General features: G+C 47.3%; 1 protein-coding gene across 5 annotated transcripts in view; it reads right to left on the reverse strand.

Moving 5' to 3' along the window:
- LOC132207386 (SLAM family member 5-like) overlaps positions 1 to 22521 on the reverse strand; it is a 36917-nt gene that overhangs the window by 11619 nt on the left and 2777 nt on the right. For 2 of the 5 annotated variants that reach the window (XM_059642863.1, XM_059642864.1), the window contains exons 1-3: positions 7244 to 7283; positions 6942 to 7074; positions 2872 to 3192 (exon numbers count right to left, since the gene is read on the reverse strand). In XM_059642863.1, coding sequence (XP_059498846.1) covers positions 2872 to 3192; positions 6942 to 7074; positions 7244 to 7264 — 475 coding nt within the window. In that variant the 5' untranslated portion in view covers positions 7265 to 7283. Of the gene's footprint in view, positions 1 to 2871; positions 3193 to 6941; positions 7075 to 7120; positions 7295 to 16021; positions 16212 to 22521 lie in introns of those variants that run through there. The other 3 variants (XM_059642867.1, XM_059642866.1, XM_059642865.1) reach the window with 3 other exon arrangements.

The following is a 22521-nucleotide window of genomic DNA, read 5'->3' on the forward strand; positions in this document are numbered from 1 at the left end:
AAACCCAGGTCCCTGACACTGTCCGGCAGCAGCGCTAACCACTGAGCCACCATGCCATTGCAGTGATTTCTGGCATTTATCCTTTCTCCTCTTGACCCAGACCACTTCTATGTCCTTCCTTTTAAAATTAAACTCATCCCTCTTTCTTGTGCTCATTCCATCATCAATTAGCAGGGCCACCTCTCCATCACTTCTGAGTTTTCTGTCCTTCCTAAATGCCCTTTATTCTTCATCATTCAGTTCCCCATTCATGTCCTTCACCAGCTATTTCTGTACAAATTTGACCAGATTGTATTTATGTGTTTCTATATATGCGCTCATTTCATCGGTTTTGTTTTGAATGCTACATACATTCAAGTACAAAGCATCTGGTTTTGGCCATTTTATTATTTTTGTCACCTCTAGTTGTTGATTTACTCTTAAATAATCATTTTGTAAGGTTTCTCACTTGCCATGTCGATGCCTCTCTCTCTTCCCTTCTTCTATTTATATGTTCCCAAATTTGATTTTTCCCTGCCACGATGCGAATTTAAATATTCTCTACTTCCATAGTTCTGGTGGTCACTAGAACAGCCATATACTTAGGTGGAGAACTGACACAACAGCACAGTTCTCACATTTCCCAGTGTTTGTACCCATGACCCAAAGAGGGAAACCACTTCTCCCAAACCAGGCTTCGAGCATTAAATTCATCTCACATGCTGAGTTTCACTCTGCCAACATACAAAGGTTCAGGAATTAATTCACAGATTATTGCCTTTGAGGTTCAGGTTCTTAATTTGGCGCATACTTCCTCACTATGACAATGCAGAATGCCCTTCTTTGTTCGCCTACATTCTTGGCATGGGCTAAGACCACGATGACCGTATCCTCCCCATCCCAATGGAAGCTGCTCTCCAGCCCTGAGCAGGTGTCTCAAACCCTGGCACTAAGCAGGCGGCACAACAATGAGGTCTCATGTTCCTGAGTCTGCCGTAGATTTACGCAGACCCTCTCTGTCTGGCTCTGTGGGACTGAGAAGCTGCTTCCTCTCTTTCTTTCTCTGTGGGTGGGGGGAGCGAGCCCCTGCCTTTGGCTGAGCCTGCCTCCTCGGAAGGTCCAGGGGAGCTTGGTCTGCAGGTGAACCCTGTCATCGTTCCCTTTCTAGCTGTTTTTTTCTGGAACTTGGAACAGTTCCGTCCGACCAGGGAGACTCAACAGTTTGAAACGTTGCCAGTCTTTTGGGTGGCTTGCTACTAGTTGTTTCTTGGTGTGAGCAGGAACTGATGCCTTTCTGTCTGGTGTTTGGTGGACAAATTGATGGGGCTATGCCTCTCCGCCGCCTTTACGTTCATGCTCCTGGCTGCCGTGTTTGCACTGGGTCTGTGTCTGGGGGTTTTGTGGTTTCGCTCGGCCCAGCATCACTTGCTTTTGGCCGAGCTGGCGATGGGCGAGTCACTCGGAGGACACGACGCCCGCGACGCTGTGGCCGGGGCTCAGCAGCGAGCTGTGTTTCCCGTTTTATTTGTGACTCCCGTTTTCGCAGCGTTGTCAGCGAGCGGCCGGCCGGTCAGCCTCTGGTGTCCGTGCTGTGGCCCCTCTCCTCGGCATCCTTCCTTCAAGCCGGGCATTCACGTTGACCATCGCCTCTGCAAATCGTGGGAGTGGAAAGGCATCGGAGATCTGCACAGCAGCAGGAAAATCCCAAGGGAAGGCAGCCCCTGAAATCCCACCACCGCCCCCCACCCCCCCAACTGTAGCCTGGCGCGGACTCCCTTCTACAACAGCCTCGTGCTTTCCCTGTATTTTGTTTAAAGCTTCCTCCATAGTCTCGGGCAAGCATATTCCTGACCCAAACTCCTCACTGCTGGGAACAACTCTGGGAAATGTCTCGGGCAGGTCAATGTTACCGAAATGTAATAGTGCGAACATGTTTCCTGGCGTCGGTTCCTACTGCTAGGGGCTAGTTTGCAACCGCTTTTGCAAACATCTGAAAGCTGTTCACCTTTCCTCCCCATGTTTGCTGTTGAAGGATAACGTTGCGCTGGTTCGTAACACGTTTCATCTCAATAGAGTCTCAAAAAGGTGCAGAAACACACCCAGAGACAGCAGGAGCTGCAGATGCTGGGCAATCCGAGATAACACAGTGTGGAGCTGGAGGAACACAGCAGGCCAAGCAGCATCAGAGGAACAGGAAAGCTGACGTTTCGGGTCTAGACTCTTCTCCAGAAAGACCCCATTTCTGAGAGAAGAGTCTCGGCCCGAAACGTCAGTCTTCCTGCTCCTCTGATGCTGCTTGGCCTGCTGTGTTAATCCAGCTCCACACCTTGTTATCTCAGATTCTCCAGCATCTGCAGTTCCCACTGTCTGTCCCTTAACCTTTTCTGTTCCTGGGGGTTGGGACCCCAGTCTCCTTTATGTCCAGCCCCAGGACCAAGGAGCTGGTCGTCTGAGACCAGATGATCCTAGTAAAACATGGAAAACCCAGAATCTGAAGTCCCACCGCATCATGTTATAATCCAACAGGTTTGCTTAACATCACAAGCATTTGTCAGGTGAAGTGGAGGGAGGCACACAGGCACAGAATATACAGGCAGAGAGATAATGGCAGGATCATTCCAGGTAATTAAAAGTGGCACATTGCCCTGGCCTGCTGTGTTCGTCCAGCTCCACACCTTGTTATCACAGAAAGACATTAGCGAATATGGGTTTTTCAGACAATTCGCTATGGTTTCCCGATCATCATTAGACTTAATTCCAGAAGTTTGTGGAATTCGAACCCGGGTCTGAATTATCGCTCTTGTGATAATACCACTAGGAAATCACCTCCCCCCATCATGAAACAGGGTCCATAAGAGGTGAAAGCAAGGCAGGTTCGATAGTTTTACTCACCGTAAACATCCAGTTGAACTGTCTCAATTTTTTGTTTTCCTGAAGTTACAGTTACAGTTACCTCATATTGCCCAGTATCCTCTCTCCGTAAGTCACTGATTTGGAGACTGAAGTTCCCAGGATGAAAATATATCCGTTTCTTGTACTCTTCACTGCCAAAATATTCAATGCTGCCTCTTGCCAATCCAACAATTTTGGTTTTGGTTGAAGATTGTGTCCAGCTAACCTCAGAAACCGTCGTATTGTTTGGCACCTCTACAGATAGGGAGACCGACTGGCCCAGGGATCCATTCACAGGCGGATAGAAGGACTGACTCTGACCTGAGGGAACAAGAGGACACGGTCAGTCAGTGTGGAACAAGACAAGAATTGCTTTGGATCTAATTATCGATACAATGTACAGAAATCAGGCAAGTTAATCATTGCAGAGTCAAGCTCCCTCTACACTGTTCCCATCAAACACTTCCAGAACAGGGGCAGCACGGGGTTCGGTACGGAGTAAAGCTCCCTCTACACTGTCGCCATCAAACACTCCTAGAACAGGGGCAGTACGGGGGTTAGGTACGGAGTAAAGTTCCCTCTACACTGTCCCCATCAAACACTTCCAGAACAGGGGCAGCATGGGGTTAGGTACGGAGTAAAGTTCCCTCTACACTGTACCCCCATCAGACACTCCTAGAACAGGGACAGCACGGGGTTAGATACAGAGTAAAGCTCCCTCTGCACTGTCCCCCCATCAGACACTGCCAGAACAGGACAGCATGGGGTTAGATACAAAGTAAAGCTCACTCTACACTGTCCCCCTATCAGACACTCCTAGAACAGGGACAGCATGGGGTTAGATACAGAGTAAAGCTCCCTCTACACTGTCCCCCCATCAGACACTCCCAGGGACAGGGGCAGCACGGTGTTCGATACGGAGTAAAGCTCCCTCTACACTGTCCCCCCCATCAGACACTCCCAGGACAGGGACAGCACGGGGTTAGATGCAAAGTGAAGACTCTCCTCATAGAGAGAGAGAGAGAGAGAGGATGATAACTGGTGGTATTTTAACCTGGGGGACAAGGTTAACAATGAGGAAGTTTAATGGAAACCTGAGCCAGTTCAGAAATTGAATGCACATTGTGAGTGCTCCTCTGCATCAGAGACCAGGCGCCCTGCCGACTGAGAGATGGTAAGAGCTGCCAATGCTGGATTCTGAGATAACACAGTCTGGAGATGGAGGAGCACAGCGGGCCAGGCAGCATCAGAGGAGCAGGAAAGCTGACATTTCGGGTCCGGACCCTTCTTCAGAAATGGGGGAGGGGAAGGGGGCTCAGAGGGGTGGTTGGGCTGGGGAAGGTAGGTGGATGGTGATAGGTGAGTGCAGATAGGCAGTGGTGGGGATTGGTCAGTGAGGTTGGAAGAGTGGATAGGTGGGAGAGACGATGGGTACATCAAGGAGGCAGGGATAAGGGGGAGGGTTGGTCATGGGATGAGGCCAGGATTGGGGAGATTTTGAAGGTAGTAAAGTCCACATTGAGACCATTGGATTGTAGGCTCTCAAGGCAGGATATGAGGTGCTGCTCTTTCAGTTTCCGGGTGGCATCGTTGTGATACTGGAGGAGGCCCAGGATGGACATGTTGTCCAGGGAGTGGGAGGGTGAGTCGAAGTGGTTGGCAACTAGAAGGTGTTGTCATTTATTGTGAACCCAACACAGGTCTCTGCAAAGCAGTCTCCAAGCCTCTGTTTGGTCTCACAGATGTAGAGGAGGCCACATTGGGAACAGCGCATCCCCCTCCTCGCAATGAAAACAAAGACAGAACTCTCTCTCTCTGTAAAGACAGAATCCTCCGTGTCCTCACATATCACCCCATTAACCTCCGGATTCAATACATCATTATCTGTCACTTCTGCCACCTGCAATCTGACTCCACTATGAAGGATATATTTCTCTCCCCACCGTTATCTGCCTTCCGGAGAGACCACTCTCTATGACTCCCTTGTCCACTCCACACTCCCCACTAGCTCCATCATCCCCGGCACCTTTCCCTGCAACCACAGGAAGTGCTACACCTGCCCCTACACCTTCCACCTCACCTCCATCCCAGGCCCCAAAAAAAGCTTTCCACATCAGACAGCTGTTCACCTGCACGTTCACTAATGTGGTCTATTTAGATTCCCTACAGTGTGGAAACAGGCCCTTTGGCCCAACAAGTCCACACCGAACCTCAGAGCATCCCACCCAGACCCATTCCCCCTATAACCCACCTAATCTACACATCCCTGAACACTAAGGGCAATTTAGCATGGCCAATCCACCCTAACCTGCACATCGTTGGACTGTGGGAGGAAACTGGAGCACCCGGAGGAAACCCACGCAGACACAGGGAGAATGTGCAAACTCTGCACATGCAGTTGCCTGAGGGTGGAATCGAACCCTGGTCCCTGGCGCTGTGAGGCTGCAGTGCTAACCGCTGAGCCACTGTGCTCCCCCTATTGTAGCCACTGTTCTGGATGTGGCCTCCTCTACATCAATGAGACCAAGCTTGGAGACCACTTTGTAGAGGACCTACGCTTGGTTCGCGACAAACGATAACGCCTTCCAGATAACTACTACAATTCTCCCTCCCACTCCCTGGACGATATTTCCTTCCTCCAGTGTCACAACAATGCCACCTTAAAGCTGGAGGAGCAGCACCTCATATTCCGCCTCAGGAGCCCACAATCCAATGGTCTCAATGTGGACTTTACTAGCTTCAAAGTCTACCCACCTCATCCCACATCCAACCCCTCCCTCTTATCCCTGCCTCCTTGATCTGTCCATCTTCTCTCCCACCTATCCGCTCCTCCCAGCTCACTGACCAATCCCCACCACTGCCTACCTGCACTCACCTATCACCATCCACCTACCTTCCCAAGTCCCCTTCCCCTCCCCCATTTCTGAAGCAGGGTCCTGACCCAAAATGTCAGCTTTCCTGCTCTCTGAAGATGCCTGGCCTGCTGTGTTCCTCCAGCTCCTCACTGTTTTAGCCCAGCCAGCTGAGCTAACCAACACCAGCACGTGGTTAGATACTGAGTGAAGCCCTCTCTACTCTTTTGAACTGAACGTAGCACTCTTCTACACTGTCCCCATGAAATTGTTCCAGAACGGGCACAACACGGGGTTAGATACAGAGTAACGGTCTCTGCACTGTCCCCATCAAACACGCCCAGGACAGATACAGCACGGTGTTAAATACAGAATAAAGCTCCTTCTCCTCTTTTAAACTGAAAGGACACTGACCACTGACTCAGGACACGTTAGTTGGAGTTAGACACAGAATTCATACTTGAAATTTGTCTATGTAAGTCTCCACGACCTTCAATAACCTCGCGTATCTAAAAAAAATAACGGTAACTGTTCAGTTTAGATTAGATTCTTTTAGATTAGATTCCCTACAGTGTGGAAACAGGCCCTTTGGCCCAACGTGTCCACACACTGCCCCTTGCAGCATCCCACCCAGACCCATCCCCTTATAACCCACACACTCCTGAACACTATGGACAATTTAGCATGGCTGATCCACCTAACCTGCACGTCTTTGGACTGTGGGAGAAACCCGGAGGAAACCCACGCAGACACAGGGAAATGTGCAAACTCCACACAGACAGTTACCCGAGGCTGGAATCAAACCTGGGTCCCTGGCACTTTGAGGCTGCAGTGCTAACGACTGAGCCACTGTGCTGCCCCAGTGATGGAAGAGTTAGTCCAGCATGAACAGGTCAAAGCAGAGCAAGAAACCACAGGCCTGAGATGACACAGAGCCTATTTGCTGAGCCTACGTAGGGAGGATGTGATCAAGGATGAGGAATTTGAATGTGATGGAGCTGAAGATGGAACTTATAGTGTTCCATGGGTGGAGCCAGAGAGACAGGGAATAAAGGAGAAGCTGAGATGGAATGGATTTTAGACAATTTGCCAGGTTAAATTCTCCAGTTCGATAAGCACAGTGGGCGGAATAGTCTTTACATGTATGTGCAGTGGAAAGGTTCAGGACATGTGTGAGCTGATCTTTAAATTAAAATGGATATAAAAATTGTTACCCACCAACACAGAAGGCAGAGATAATAAGTAGCTCACAAGCCCGTCTCAGATTCAAATGACACATCGCCATCGAGAGAGAGGAGGAAGTAACCAGACTGCAAAATGAGGAAGCGGTTAGACGGAAAGACGTATGCATCTGAAAGAAAATGTATCCTACTTAGACAAGTATACCATCCCCATACCGCAGGCTGTGTAGAGCCTCTCGGTGCATTCCCCGTATCCGGCCAATTATGTGATTCCTTCTGTGCCAGACTATCTCGGTTTCTCGGTACCCCTTTAATGGAGTGACACCTCATTTCGCTTACTGTTCTGAGTGACCCCCTCATTCGCTCTGTACTGTTTGAGAGACCCACTCCTCCTCCCTCATACTCTTCTCTGTGAGTGACGCCTATTGTAGACATATCTCTCATAATTTTACTTTACACACTTTGCTCCAACCACACATGACGCATTCTGTTCCTTTATTCAGTTTCCTACCACTGCTTATAGCTCTGCCTGTATTTATGAAGTCAAACTCACATATAAGAAGAGTTTTCCATTTACTCTATGTGACTTTCCATGCTCCCTTTATTGATAACAAAAAAAACTTTCAACAACCCATTCCATTTCCAAAGGCACGGAATTGGTTGAGATGCCAATCAGGTTTTCACATACTCACTTGTAGCTTTACTAGCCTACACCCTGAAATAATGAGCAATGACCCATTTTGCTATCCTCTCTCTGTCCCTATAACCACTTTGTGTTCATCTCTCTATCTATTGCTTTCGCTATTTCTCTCTCGCTCCTCCTTAAGATCACTTGCATTCTGCATTTTTTTCTTTAGGGTCAACTACTTCCTGCCTTCATTTACTGCTAAAAGTTCACGTAGCAACCTCCATTTTGGTCAGATTTAACCACGACATTTTTCAGGTTGTCAGTGTAGAATCAGCTATTCAGACTTTTGTTTTTTCATTGTGAGCTAGCATCAGGGAGAAACGACATCAACAATTGAGGTTAATTCCTGTGGAGCCTGAGATTATCATGAAGGAGTCTCCTTCTCAACCTCTCCCCTTGCCTGACGTGGGGTGACCCTCTGGTTAGACCACCACCAGTCTTCTCTCTCCATTAAGATAGCAGGGCTAAGGTGTCTTTACCTTTACGTAGCAAAAGAAAAACCATCTCCAAGACATTTTGAAGCCCTTAGATTCTTTAAGCTTTGGCTAGGCCAGAAACAACAATAGTAAAAAAAACACTGTATCTAACACTGTGCTGTTCCTGCCCTTGGAATGTTTGATGAGGACAGCTCAGTTTCAAATAGTGGGGGGAGCTTTACTCTGTATCTAACCCCATGCTGTCCCTGTCCTGTGAGTGTTTGATGGGGACAGTGTAGAAGCAGCTTTACTCTGTATCTAACCCCATGCTGTCCCTGTCCTGCGAGTGTTTGATGGGGACAGTGTAGAGGCAGCTTTACTCTGTATCTAACCCCAAGCTGTCCCTGTCTTGGGAGTGTTCGATGAGGACAGTGTCAAGGGAGCTTTACTCTATATTAAACTGGAAAAGCAGCATTTGAAGGCAGGAAGGTCAAACATCAGAATTGACACAAACATTTATCAACAATGAGCACCTGTTTAACTGGTTGAAACCTAATCTGTTCGCTAGTTTTAAATGGCGTATGCATTAGTGGTTGAGTTAACATAAGACATAAAATGCAAGATCAATAATTGAATAACGAAGTAAATAATTGATTAAAAATTCTGAAAAATGTCAGTACAGCTGGTGTGTCAAAGCTGCAACATGCGGGAGCTCAAGAGTATCATTATTATCCAGGGCAAACATATCTGCTGTGCATGTTTGACGTTTGAGCAGTTCAGTTCAGAGTTATGATCTGCAGACTGAGCTACAGAAACTGTTATGCATCAGGGAGTGGGAAGATTTCCTGGATTCTTTGTACTAAGAGTCAGTCACACCTCTTAGGGTAGGATATTCTAATATGGTCAGCGGTCAGGCACAGCAGATTACAAGTAAGGCAGGTAAGTAGACTCAGAGGACAGAAGTGCAGGAGTGTGAGCCTCTTCAATTCTCCAAAGGACAATGAAGTTCCATGAAGTCATTTAGGTGAGGGCGAGGGGGAGCGGGGTGGGGGGCGGGGGTGCGGTCAGTGATGTGGGATGGATGAGCGAAATGACCTTGTTACTATGGAAGCCATCCAGCAGGCAGGAGCAAAAAGGAATGGAGAGGTCAACAGGACCGCATAGCTAGGGAAAGACTGTTTGCTGCGGCAAAGAGCATGAGTCTAGTTAGCTGGGTTGTTTGCCCAGTGCCATGATTCAGGAGAAGAACTTGCAGTGGTAGAGGAGGGTTCCAACTGTCGTAGGTACCAATCACATAGATAGAACTCAGAAAGGCATTCTGCATAGTCAGTATGAGGATCTAAGCACTAAATTAAGAAGCAGAACTTCAAAAGTAATGACCTCTGGATTATTATTGGACTCACATACAAATTGGTACAGGGTATACAAGGTTAGAGAGATGAATGTGTGGCTGAAAGACTGGTGTGGGAGAGACAGACTCCAGGTTGTGGGACTCTAACACCAACAGTGGAGAAAGTAGGATCTGTGATGGTGAAACTGTCTATACCTGAATTGCATAACTTAAACAGTAGAATGGGTTTTAAAATAACTAGCGAGTGTGAAGGCCCAAATTTGGGATGTTGTGGTGAGTCGAGGAGTGGGGAAAATGCAACACAGGAAAAAAGTTACTGCGGGAAATGTTAAACATTCAATAACAGGAAGGAACAGAAAATATAGATGTAACAGCAAATCAGCAGATATGCTAGAGATGACAGAAATAATAAAAGGACACAGCTTAAGGCACTGTATTTGAATACAGGTAGCATTTGAAATAAAATGGATGAACTAAGAGCACAAATTGAGATAAAGAAGTGTGAGCTAGTAGCTATTACTGAGACAATGGCTGCAGAATGACCTTGACTGAGACCTAAATATTGAAGGGTAGAGCATTTAGAAAGAACGGGAAGCTAGGAGAAGGCGAAGTCACGGCTCTGTTAGTTAAAGATTTTATTAGTGCAATAGATGGGGATGACCCAAATTCAGAAAACCAGCATACAGAAGCAGTTCGGGTAGAAATGACCAATGGTAAGCGGTCACTTGGCAGTTGTATACAGCCCTTCTGGTAGTAGGACAGGCATCAAGAAAGAAATAAGGTGAGCTTGTCAAAAGGGTAAGCAATTATCATGGGGCATTTTGACCAATATATAGACTGGAAACATAAGATGGGCAAAAAGTAGTTTAGATAAGGAATTCATTGAATGTTTTCAGGACAATTTCTTAGAGCATCATGATATGGCAGCACCCTGACAGCAGACTATAGCGGACCTAGTTTTGACCGGTGAGATAGGATTAATTACAGACCTTGTAGTGAAATTGCCACTGAGCAATAGTGACCATAATATGACTGAACATTACTTGCAGTTTAAGGGAGAGGTGTGGATCCAAGGATACTATGTTGAATTTAAACTAGGCCAGTTATGAAGGCATGAAAACGAAGCTAGCACAAGTGAACTGGCAATTTAGGTTAAGGGATAGGTCAATAGAGAGCAGTGGAAAACATTTAAGGAGATATTCCAAAATGCACAGACTAAATACATTCCAATGAATAAGAAAAATTCCAAGGGATGGACCTCCATTTGCAGTTAACTACAAAAGACAAAGACAGTATCAAACTCAAAGAGAAGACATATAATTCTATAAAGATGGGCAGCAAGTCAGAAGATTGGAAAGAATACATAAAACAGTGACGAATCACTAAAATATTAATAAGGATGGAAGTACTAGAATATGAGTACGAGTAGAATATTCTGTTTTGAAGGGTCACTGAACCTGACACATTAACTCTGCTTTCTATTCACTGATGCTGCCAGACCTGCTGAATTTCTCCAACAATTTCTGTTTTTGTTACAGTACACATGGAGATTTACTCTGTATTTAACCCTGTGCTGTACTTTTCCAGGGAATGTTTGATACGGACAATGTAGTATTGAATTCTGTGCTGTCCCTGTCCTGGGACTATTTGATGGGACAATGCAGAATGATTCTCCTCTTTACTTAACCACTGCATTAGTTACTTGCCACAATTTCTCTCATTGTTATCAGGGGCTTCAGTTCAGAAGTAATTCTTTGTGAACCTTTCTTGAGGTATTCAACAGGGAGTTTTCTATTTATGTAATATTGCCTTCCATGACTGAGCTTGCCTTGTTCCACACTGACTAACTGTATCCTTGTGTTCCCTCAGTTCACAGTCATCTGTCCCTCTGTGCATACATCCCTGGGTCAACCAGTCTCCCTACCACTTGTCGTTCCAAACAGATTGATGGATGATGAGACTGTCTGGAAACAATATTCATACAGCATCAAAATAGCTCCATACACATGTGGGCAAGTGAAATATGGCACTGAGGAGGAGAAGAAACAGACAAATCTTCATCCCAGAAACGTCAGTCTCAAAATCATTGACAGATGGAAGGAGATGTGGGGATTACAAGGCAATTGTAGAACTGGACTCAGGAAAGGAAGCATCAGAGTCAGTGAGACTCTATCACATGAGTGTAACCTTCACTAGCTGATGAATGTTTTCTTGTTGATGGATGAAGATATTTTTCCTCATCATAGTGATCAGCGATGACCCCTTACCTAATACTGCAACCACTGCCTTTTCATCCTCCCTGTTACCCAGTTCCAGGCTCTCTTGTTGGGAATAAAACAGACACTCAACATCCCCACCAACTCCATCAAACCCTATAAGAATTTCATGTTTCTGTGACATCACCTCAAATTCCTCTAAACTCCAGAGACATCCAAAACCATATGATATTTACATGTATGAAACCATCGAACCTCAACAATCAATCTCTCCCCAGAATACAACATGACTACAAGCAAGAACTTGTTGGCCCGAATGGTCTGTTTCCGTAGGTCACAGATGGACGACAATATGTCTGTTTTAAGTCTCATTGTGGAAAGATCCTAATTACACTCAGCAGTAGCAGTCCTATGGGTGAGAAAAATTGTTCCCTCTCTGTCCCAGTCTGTGGGGGGCTGACGTAGAGTTCCCAGCACAGAAACAGATCATTCAGCCTATCTGCTATCTCCTGTGTGTCAGACAGGATATCTCCACACCCAACTTCTTCATTAAAATGGAGAGTCACAAAGTTATTACAGCAGTGAGAGGACATTCAGCCCATCTGCTCTGTTCTGTGCATTCTGTACAATGAGTTCACCTCATATTTTTCGAAACTCCTGAGACTGTACACCTCTTCTAATTGAATTATGTCATGAGACAATCTACGCCCTTGTGAGAATATTGTTACATCCTTTCCTCTTTAAAGAGACAAAATAGTCACAGTACTCCAGGTCTGGTCTCACCAAAGCTGTATACAATTGCAGCAAGACCCTCATTCTCATACTTCAAGGCTGACATAAACAGAATTTTAATCCTTAGGGAATGTAGGGGTGTGAGGAAATTGGAGTTGTGAATATCAGACCAGCACAATCTCACTGAATGGTAGAGCAGACTCGGTGGTTAAATGGCCTACTTTTGGTCCAAAGTCTTTTGGTTACGTCTGGCCTTATATTCAACGTAATGAGGGTGATAGTACCACTTACTTTCACCATGTCATCCTGAACTCTTCACATTAATTCTTTGCATTTGACGGCGCAAGAGCACACAAATCTCCACATTTAATAAATTCCCAATATTTAACAAATGTTTCGTTTTTAAAAATTTTCCTACCAAACTAGATCACCTCACACTTCTCCACACTATATTCTATTTGTTGCTCACTCACTTAACCCGTCTGTATCTTTTTGTTACCTTTTGTGTTTGCCTCCTAGCTTCTCTTTCCTGAGTTTTCTATTGTCAGCAAACTTATGTACATTACTTGCTGTGTCTTGTCAAAATCATTTACAGCACATTGTAAATTTATGAGACCCAAGCACTGGTCCTTGAGGAATTCCATGGTTTACAGCTTGCCACCCTTAGAACGTCCTATTTAACCTGACTTCCTGTCCATTAACCAATTCCCTTTCCATGCCGAGATGTTCACTGCATTCCCGTAAACCCTGATTTCTCTAGAGTACGGGAGTCTTGTGAATTTTGACTAGGTGATGTTAAACTCACTTGTTTGAACACACGAGGGAGAAAAGAATGAAAGGTTATGGCAATGGCGTATTTCCCTGCGAAAGGGTTAAACCTTTGCTGTGAAGTTCTCAAGACAATACAGGTAGGTTGAGCTTACTGAGATAATGGGAACTACAGATGCTGAAGAATTCCAAGATAATAAAATGTGAGGCTGGATGAACACAGCAGGCCAAGCAGCATCTCAGGAGCACAAAAGCTCCTGAGATGCTGCTTGGCCTGCTGTGTTCATCCAGCCTCACATTTTATTATATTAGGTTGAGCTTACTGATTGTCATCTTTGGAGCTTCTTTTGCATTCATTAGCATGTCATGAGTACTCATTCACACCTCAGCCAGCTGGGATTATGTTCATAGACTCAATCTATTGAGGCAAAAATGGGAAGCAGATCCATTCACAAACATAATATATGTAACATCTGGTGGGTTGGACTTCTCCAAGCTAAAGTTAATTCAAACATCATTCGTTACCTAGTTCTTTCATAACTAAGCCATCATTTAGCATTAACACTTAGAGTGTTAAGATGAAGCCTCTCAATGCTGTTCAGCTTAAGAGAAGCATCAATCATGTGCATCGTGGCTTCTTTCTGCTGAAAACCTTTTGATGTTAACAGTCACATTGGTTGAGGCCAGGAAATCTGACCAGAGCATTTGAGCAGGGCTGCACTCAAAAATGAGTTACATTCAAGAAGTCACCATTTGCACTTGAGTCCCTGTCTCTGTGCACATTCTCCTTGTTGCGATGAAATGTCAGTGAGCTGCTGAGAGTTGTAGCTCCTTTTATATTTTGAGTGTGAGTCCTGCAAGATGTATGATGACGACAGTGCCATTGTGTTATATTCGTAACTGCAGTGGCATGACAGAAATTGATTGAACATTTGGCATCTGATAGTGATTCCTGGCATCCACCTCTGCAGTGGCAATCTTACAATACTGCCTCACACTCTACAAATTCATTTACCGTGTTTTTTATATTCACACATTTAAGTACAGCACCCTCCTGCTTTGACCAACTCCTTCTCATAGTTAATAAAAATGTGAGGCTGGATGAACACAGCAGGCCAAGCAGCATCTCAGGAGCACAAAAGCTGACGTTTCAGGCCTAGACCCTTCATCAGAGAGAGGGATGGGGTGAGGGTTCTGGAATAAATAGGGAGAGAGGGGGAGGGGGACCGAAGATGGAGAGAAAAGAAGATAGGTGGAGAGAGTATAGGTGGGGAGGTAGGGAGGGGATAGGTCAGACCAGGGAAGACGGACAGGTCAAGGAGGTGGGATGAGGTTAGAAGGTAGGAGATGGGGGTGCGGCTTGGGGTGGGAGGAAGGGATGGGTGAGAGGAAGAACAGGTTAGGGAGGCAGAGACAGGTTGGACTGGTTTTGGGATGCAGTGGGTGGGGGGGAAGAGCTGGGCTGGTTGTGTAGTGCAGTGGGGGGAGGGGACGAACTGGGCTGGTTTAGGGATGCAGCAGGGGAAGGGGAGAGTTTGAAGCTGATGAAGTCCACATTGATACCATTAGGCTGCAGGGTTCCCAAGAGGAATATGAGTTGCTGTTCCTGCAACCTTCGGGTGGCATCATTGTGGCACTGCAGGAGGCCCATGATGGACATGTCATCTAAAGAATGGGAGGGGGAGTGGAAATGGTTTGCGACTGGGAGGTGCAGTAGTTTGTTGCGAACCAAGCGGAGGTGTTCTGCAAAGCGGTCCCCAAGCCTCCGCTTGGTTCCCCAATGTAGAGGAAGCCACACCGGGTACAGTGGATGCAGTATACCACATTGGCAGATGTGCAGGTGAACCTCTGCTTAATGTGGAATGTCATCTTGGGGCCTGGGATAGGGGTGAGGGAGGAGGTGAGGGGGCAAGTGTAGCATTTCCTGCGGTTGCAGGGGAAGGTGCCGGGTGTGGTGGGGTTGGAGGGCAGTGTGGAGCGAACAAGGGAGTCACGGAGAGAGTGGTATCTCCGGAAAGCAGACAGGGGTGGGGATGGAAAAATGTCTTGGGTGGTGGGGTCGGATTGTAGATGGCGGAAGTGTCGGAGGATGATGCGTTGTATCCGGAGGTTGGTGGGGTGGTGTGTGAGAATGAGGGGGATCCTCTTTGGGCGGTTGTTGCGGGGGCGGGGTGTGAGGGATGTGTTGCGGGAAATGCGGGAGACGCGGTCAAGGGCGTTCTCGATCACTGTGCGGGGGATGTTGCGGTCCTTGAAGAACATGGACATCTGGGATGTGCGGGAGTGGAATGTCTTATCGTGGGAGCAGATGCGGCAAAGGCGGAGGAATTGGGAATAGGGGATGGAATTTTTGCAGGAGGGTGGGTGGGAGGAGGTGTATTCTAGGTAGCTGTGGGAGTCGGTGGGCTTGAAATGGACATCAGTTACAAGCTGGTTGCTTGAGATGGAGACTGAGAGGTCCAGGAAGGTGAGGGATGTGCTGGAGATGGCTCAGGTGAACTGAAGGTTGGGGTGGAAGGTGTTGGTGAAGTGGATGAACTGTTCGAGCTCCTCTTGGGAGCAAGAGGCGGCGCCGATACAGTCATCAATGTATCGGAGGAAGAGGTGGGGTTTGGGGCCTGTGTAGGTGCGGAAGAGGGACTGTTCCACGTAACCTACAAAGAGGCAGGCATAGCTGGGGCCCATGCGGGTGCCCATGGCCACCCCTTTAGTCTGCAGGAAGTGCACAACTTCAACAGGAGCAGAAATAAAACTGTTTCTAATGAATGCACCTTAATTACTGTAACTTTAAAACCCAAAATACACGCACACAGATCCCAACTCAGACAGACAGAAGTTGAATGGTTTCACACATATGCAATAGGTGGATAAAAATATAGAGGCAGGGCGAACAAAATTCTAAAAGTTAAAAGTCCAGACCACAAGGTGGAAAGTTTTTTTTCTCACTTTGCTTGATGTTAGTGAAGATGACGCATTGTTGTTTGAAGGGTGTCTGTCATCTTTCAAGTTGATCAGGTGAACGTAAATGTTTTCTTAGATGTGATAGCGTGAGGAAACACCAAATGAGTATCAGTGGAGATACAGTTGGACACTGGATGAGTGTATTTACTAAGTGATATCTGGACGCAGCTGGACTCTACAAGAAAACAGTTGCTGAGTTATAGTCCAGGCATGCAGGGTAAACACCATTAGAAATACAGTCAGTAACACAGGGCGTTGGGGCGTTGCTTCACCTTGTAGCTTGCGATGTCACTGCCACCTCCTCAGGCCCCCTCACCCAGCACCTCCTCAGGCCCCCTCACCCAGCACCTCCTCAGGCCCCCTCACCCAGCACCTCCTCAGGCCTCCTCACCCAGCACCTCCTCAGGCTTCCTCAACCAGCACCTCCTCAGGCCCCCTCACCCAGCACCTCCTCAGGCCCCCTCACCCAGCACCTCCTCAGGCCCCCTCACCCAGCACCTCCTCAGGCCCCCTCAACCAGCACCTCCTCAGGCCCCCTCACCCAGCACCTCCTCAGGCCCCCTCAACCAGCACCTCCTCAGGCCCCCTCACCCAGCACCTCCTCAGGCCCCCTCACCCAGCACCTCCTCAGGCCTCCTCACCCAGCACCTCCTCAGGCTTCCTCAACCAGCACCTCCTCAGGCCCCCTCACCCAGCACCTCCTCAGGCCCCCTCACCCAGCACCTCCTCAGGCCCCCTCACCCAGCACCTCCTCAGGCCCCCTCAACCAGCACCTCCTCAGGCCCCCTCACCCAGCACCTCCTCAGGCCCCCTCACCCAGCACCTCCTCAGGCCTCCTCACCCAGCACCTCCTCAGGCTTCCTCAACCAGCACCTCCTCAGGCCCCCTCACCCAGCACCTCCTCAGGCCCCCTCAACCAGCACCTCCTCAGGCCCCCTCACCCAGCACCTCCTCAGGCCCCCTCACCCAGCACCTCCTCAGGCCTCCTCACCCAGCACCTCCTCAGGCTTCCTCAACCAGCACCTCCTCAGGCCCCCTCACCCAGCACCTCCTCAGGCCCCCTCACCCAGCACCTCCTCAGGCCCCCACACCCAGCACCTCCTCAGGCCCCCTCAACCAGCACCTCCTCAGGCCCCCTCACCCAGCACCTCCTCAGGCTTCCTCAACCAGCACCTCCTCAGGCCCCCTCACCCAGCACCTCCTCAGGCCCCCTCAACCAGCACCTCCTCAGGCCTCCTCACCCAGCACCTCCTCAGGCCTCCTCAACCAGCATCTCCTCAGGCCCCCTCACCCAGCACCTCCTCAGGCCCCCTCAACCAGCACCTCCTCAGGCCCCCTCACCCAGCACCTCCTCAGGCCCCCTCAACCAGCACCTCCTCAGGCCTCCTCACCCAGCACCTCCTCTTGCCCCCTCACCCAGCACCTCCTCAGGTCCCCTCACCCAGCACCTCCTCGGGCTTCCTCACCCAGCACCTCCTCAGGCCTCCTCACCCAGCACCTCCTCTTGCCCCCTCACCCAGCACCTCCTCAGGTCCCCTCACCCAGCACCTCCTCGGGCTTCCTCACCCAGCACCTCCTCAGGACCCCTCACACGGCACCTCCTCAGGTCTCCTCACCCAGCACTTCCTCAGGCCTCCTCACCCAGCACCTCCTCAGGCCCCCTCACCCAGCACCTCCTCAGGCCCCCTCACCCAGCACTTCCTCAGGCCCCCTCACCCAGCACCTCCTCAGGCCTCCTCACCCAGCACCTCAGGCTACAGGTAAGCCTCTGGATCCACATCTCTGGAACACCCAGAATGTCCATATTTGAATACAGCCTATGATGAGGTCAGAAATCACATGGCACCAGATTATAGTCAATAGGTTTATTTGAAAACACAAGCCTTCAGAGCCTCAGTCCTTCTTCAGGTGTAAGTGAAAGAGACAGTATCAGATACAGAATTTGTAGGTAAAAAAGGTTTACATCATTGATGAGGATGTACGAACAAACCTAAGAAGCTGTTAAATCTTTAATCAGTTAGAAGATTTTAATTGATTAATATGTATACGCAAAAAACTGATGAGCTGAAAGCCATTTTGAAAGTCCAGTAGTCCTGTTTTTCTGTCTCTGAACCAGAAACAGATGGCAAAGTAATTAGGATTGGAAGAAGAATGTTCCACGAAACCTACAAAGAGAAAGGCACTACTGGGAGCGATGCAGGTATCGAGGACCACACCTTTGATTCTTTCAAGTCATGGTCCTGAGAGAACGAAAGGTTTTTATCAGCGTAAAGAAGAGGTGACATTTTAGGTCAGACAATGCATGTTGGGTGTGAGGCCTTGTTCAGAATCAACACCAAACTTCACACCTTGAAGTAAGCTGCCTCTCTCGCTTAGATGCACCTTGTGTCCGGCATTGGGATACCTGATGCCGTTTCACCTTTCCCCCATTCCGCTCCAGGTCCAGGAAGATCAGGTTTAACCTGGTGTGGTAACTTGCCCCCATTAGCAACTTTATTGGAGCTGTCCCTTTATTTGCATGAGGTGTGGTCCAATAATCAAACAGGAACTAGGACAGTTTGTAGTTGATTGAAACAATAGATTGTTCCTTTAAGCCGGCCTTCAAAGTTTGAATGCTCTTTCCGCCAGACCACTGGACAATGGAAGGTATGGAGCTATCCTTACATGCTGAGTGCCATTCAACTTTGGGAGATAGTTGAATTGTCTGTGGGTAAATGACGGCCCATTGTCTGTGACCAACACCTCCAGGAGTCTGCACATTGCAAAAGATACTTACAACTTTTAAATCATCATCCCTGTGTTTGATGAATGAACTCTACACGTGTTCTACCACATTGAGTGGACATCCACAATGACTAAGAACATGGAAGCCATGAAAGGACCTGTATCATCGATGCATAATCAAGTCCAGGGTATACCCAACCATTCCCATAGATATAGGGGAACTGCTGGTGGTGATGTTTGTCCTTATTGGCACTCTGGGTACTGGCCCACCAATGTTGCTACGTCGGCATCCAATCCTGGCCACCAGACATAACTTCTCAACAACATCTTCATTTTGGACACTCTTGGATGACTCTGATGGAACTAAGCCACTATCTGGCAGTGACCTTTGCTCAGGACAATCAATCTTGCTACCCATAATAATATTGCATTCTTTACGGTGATCTCCTCTCACCAGGTCCAGAAAGGTTTCAATTCTGGCTGTGATGGCCCTTTCATTTCCCCATCACCACCAGCTGGTTTGGTTTTGCCAGGGTAGGATCATTTTGTGTCTGCAGTCTGAAATTGTCAATGGTGATCATAAGGGTGTACAGAAAGTTTAAAATCAAAACAGATTTTTCTGGTGGAGCATTCACCAGCTGGGGTAGCTCAAGTAATCCACATTTGCGACTTGGTCTTCCGAATAGGTTTCCAACTTTTAATTGTATGCATCAGAATAAGAGTCACTGCTGAATTTGACCTGAAGCTATGGGTAACTTGGATCTGCCCTTTTTAAGGAGCCCTAGCAGAGGTTTGTGGTCAGTTACTATTACAAATTTACATTTGTAAAGAAATTGATGGAATTTTCTCACACCATAGATGACCACCAAACTTTCCTTCTCCAGCTGGGCATATCTTCACTCAGAATCAGCCGAAGTCCAGGAAACACATGCTATCAGGCATTCCTCTCCATTTGGCCACCGGTGAGCCAAGACAACCCCAATACTATATGGGGAGACATCACATGCCAGCACCACATCTCGCTTGGGATCGTAGTACGCCAACATCTGAGATGATGAGAGCTCCTTTTTCATTTCCCTAAAGGCTACATCGTGTAAGCGAGACAGGATGGAGGCCAGGTTACATAGGAGTTTTCCATAATAATTCACCAACCCAAGGAAAAACCTAAGGTCTGGTGTGGATCTGGGAGCCAGGGCACGTTTGATTGCCCTCACTTTATTTTGCAACTGGTGTAACCCAGTCTTGTCAACTCTGTAGCCCAAGAAGATCACTTGGTATGCCTGGAACACACACTTTTCTCTCCTCAGGCATACACTCACCTTGGAGAAACATTTAGCACTATGTCCAAGTTCTCTAAATTCTCTTTATTCATCTTTCCGGTATTAGCACATCATCTAGATAAATGGCGACCCGGGTAGACCTTGTGAAATGTATTCCATCATCCACTGGAAAATGGCACAGGCTGATGATACCAAAAGACAGTCTCGTATGTTGTATAAACCTTTATGTATTTGTAGCATCCTTCTGGGAATCATCATCTAATTGCAATCGCAGGTATTTATGGCTGACATCCAACTTTGTGAAGGACAGGCACCCCACCCCCAAACCTCCCAGCCAGTTTTGCAACTTAAGTCCTCTATGCTAGGGACTGGGTATTTATCCAGCTGCAAAAAGTGGATTACCGTTTGTTTGAAATCCCTACAAAAGTGAACTGATCTGTTGGGCTTCACAAACAGTATGACAGATGCTGCTCGCACCACAAACTGGACTGGTTTCACGATTCCTTCTTTTTCCAGCCTGCTGATTTCTGTCTCTATCTTTGCCCATAAGGCAAATGGCACTAAGCGGGCCTTGCAGAATCATGGATTTCTTCTTGGTCAACATTTAAGGTGGCCTTGGCCCCACTGATAATCCCTAGATCTTCCTGATAAACTTCTGGGTATTTCATCAGGTCATCACTCGGGCAGCCATTTTGTAATTGAAAAATATTGAGTCAATCAAGTTGAATCTTTCTCAACCAATTTTGCCCCATCGAGTTTGGGCCTGAGCCTTTTACTACAATCAGTGGTAACCGAGCCAGCTGCTTGTCCTAAGGGACTGGAATTGAAGTAGTACCCTTGATCTGTAAAGTTTCCCTGGTTTAGATTCTCAGCTTGCGTGAGGTCTCACAGAAACTTAAGAGTTGGAATTCAGAACAAACCTTAGTAAAGACTGGTTCCGCAATCACTGATACGGCCACGCTGGTATTGACCTCCTTTGAAGGTGACCATTTAGCTAGACGTTTATTTTGCTTGGTTCTGATTTGGATGTTGTTGAGCAATTTAACTGTTCCAAACCAACTGTAGAAGGTTTTTCCAGAGCATGCACTCTCCTGGATACTGGTCTATGAGTTCTCTTACTGAATTCAGGCCTAGTGGGACTCTTTGCTGTATCACGTCCACATATCAGCAGCAACTACAATGGCCTGTTGGCCCAGACCCGGAAGAAAATTTTAATCATTTGGCCGAGGCTTGGCTCTGTTTTGGTGTCTTGCTGTGGCCTGACCTAGAGTCCCTCTGTCCTGAGGAGGCTGTTTAATTGCTTTCACTCAAGTGGTGTTCCCCCAGTTCAGCTGGCCTTGCAAGGATATCCACTTCTGTTGGAATACCTGGTAACTGTTAAGCTCCACTTCTGTATTTTCTAATGACAAAGCCAGTCGTAGTGTCCATTTGAAGTCCAGATGGGCTGCAGTTGGCAGGTGCTTTTGCATATCCCACATACTTAACAGTGTCTCAGCATCTGTTAGGGTTAAACCAAAATCATATGCCTCTGCCACTTGTCCTAATCTTGTCAAAAATCCCGATACAAATTCCCCTGGTTTTTGAATTGCCAAATGAAACCAATAGCGTCGCAGAATTAGAGGAGGCTTGGAGTCAGAGTATTCCTGAGCTAAATCCATCAACTCTTGAAAGATTTAATAATCTGGTGCCACAACCTAGTTAAGCTTTTAACAAATGAAAACAATGTGGGTCCCACAAGCTGTCAGGAGAATTATTCACTGCTTTTCACCTCCCCCAATGTCATTTGCCCAAAACAATGCATTTTTTCCACATACTGGGCCCAGTCTTCGACAGGAGGATCAAACAACTAACTCTTCCCAAATAGTGGCATGATGCCTGAAATGTCTTTCTCTCATCACCACTGAAATAACTCTACAAATGCTGGTAGACTGTCACCAAGTCACCCTTTGTTTATGTATGCATAACATGCACCACTGGCCTAAGTAGCTCAAAGCAGGCTCCTAGAGTGTTCAGAACGCCTGACACTCCTGTTTATATTTGTAAGCCAGGGCTCCCTGATTGGACAAGAATAAAGCCCCAATCTGCAAACTCATATTCTATGAGGTCCACCTGGCTGCCCTCGTTACAATCGCTATAGATAGAGAATGCGGTGAGTGCAGAAGAAATACAAAGGGTAAGTGAGAGATTTGAAGGATTTTTGTCAGAAACGAATACATCTCCTTTCTCTTTAAAGGTACTACACAAAGGGGCACATTGGCTACTCAACTCTCTTTGTTGAAGAAGGATTTCATTTTCACTCCAGAGTTCAATGAAAGCATAAGTGTTGGTAAATGAGAGAGTTAGAGTACATCCTTGTTCCATCTTACAAGGTCCAATTGGAGTGCAACTTGTTGTCTGCACTAGTGATAATTGAAATAGTTAAGAAATAACCTGTGGATGCAGCTTATTTACTCCTGGGACTGATTTGGCAGAAATGAAAAC

Source organism: Stegostoma tigrinum, chromosome 46 (assembly GCF_030684315.1).
Source record: "Stegostoma tigrinum isolate sSteTig4 chromosome 46, sSteTig4.hap1, whole genome shotgun sequence".
In the NCBI taxonomy this organism is placed as follows: Eukaryota; Metazoa; Chordata; class Chondrichthyes; order Orectolobiformes; family Stegostomatidae; genus Stegostoma; species Stegostoma tigrinum.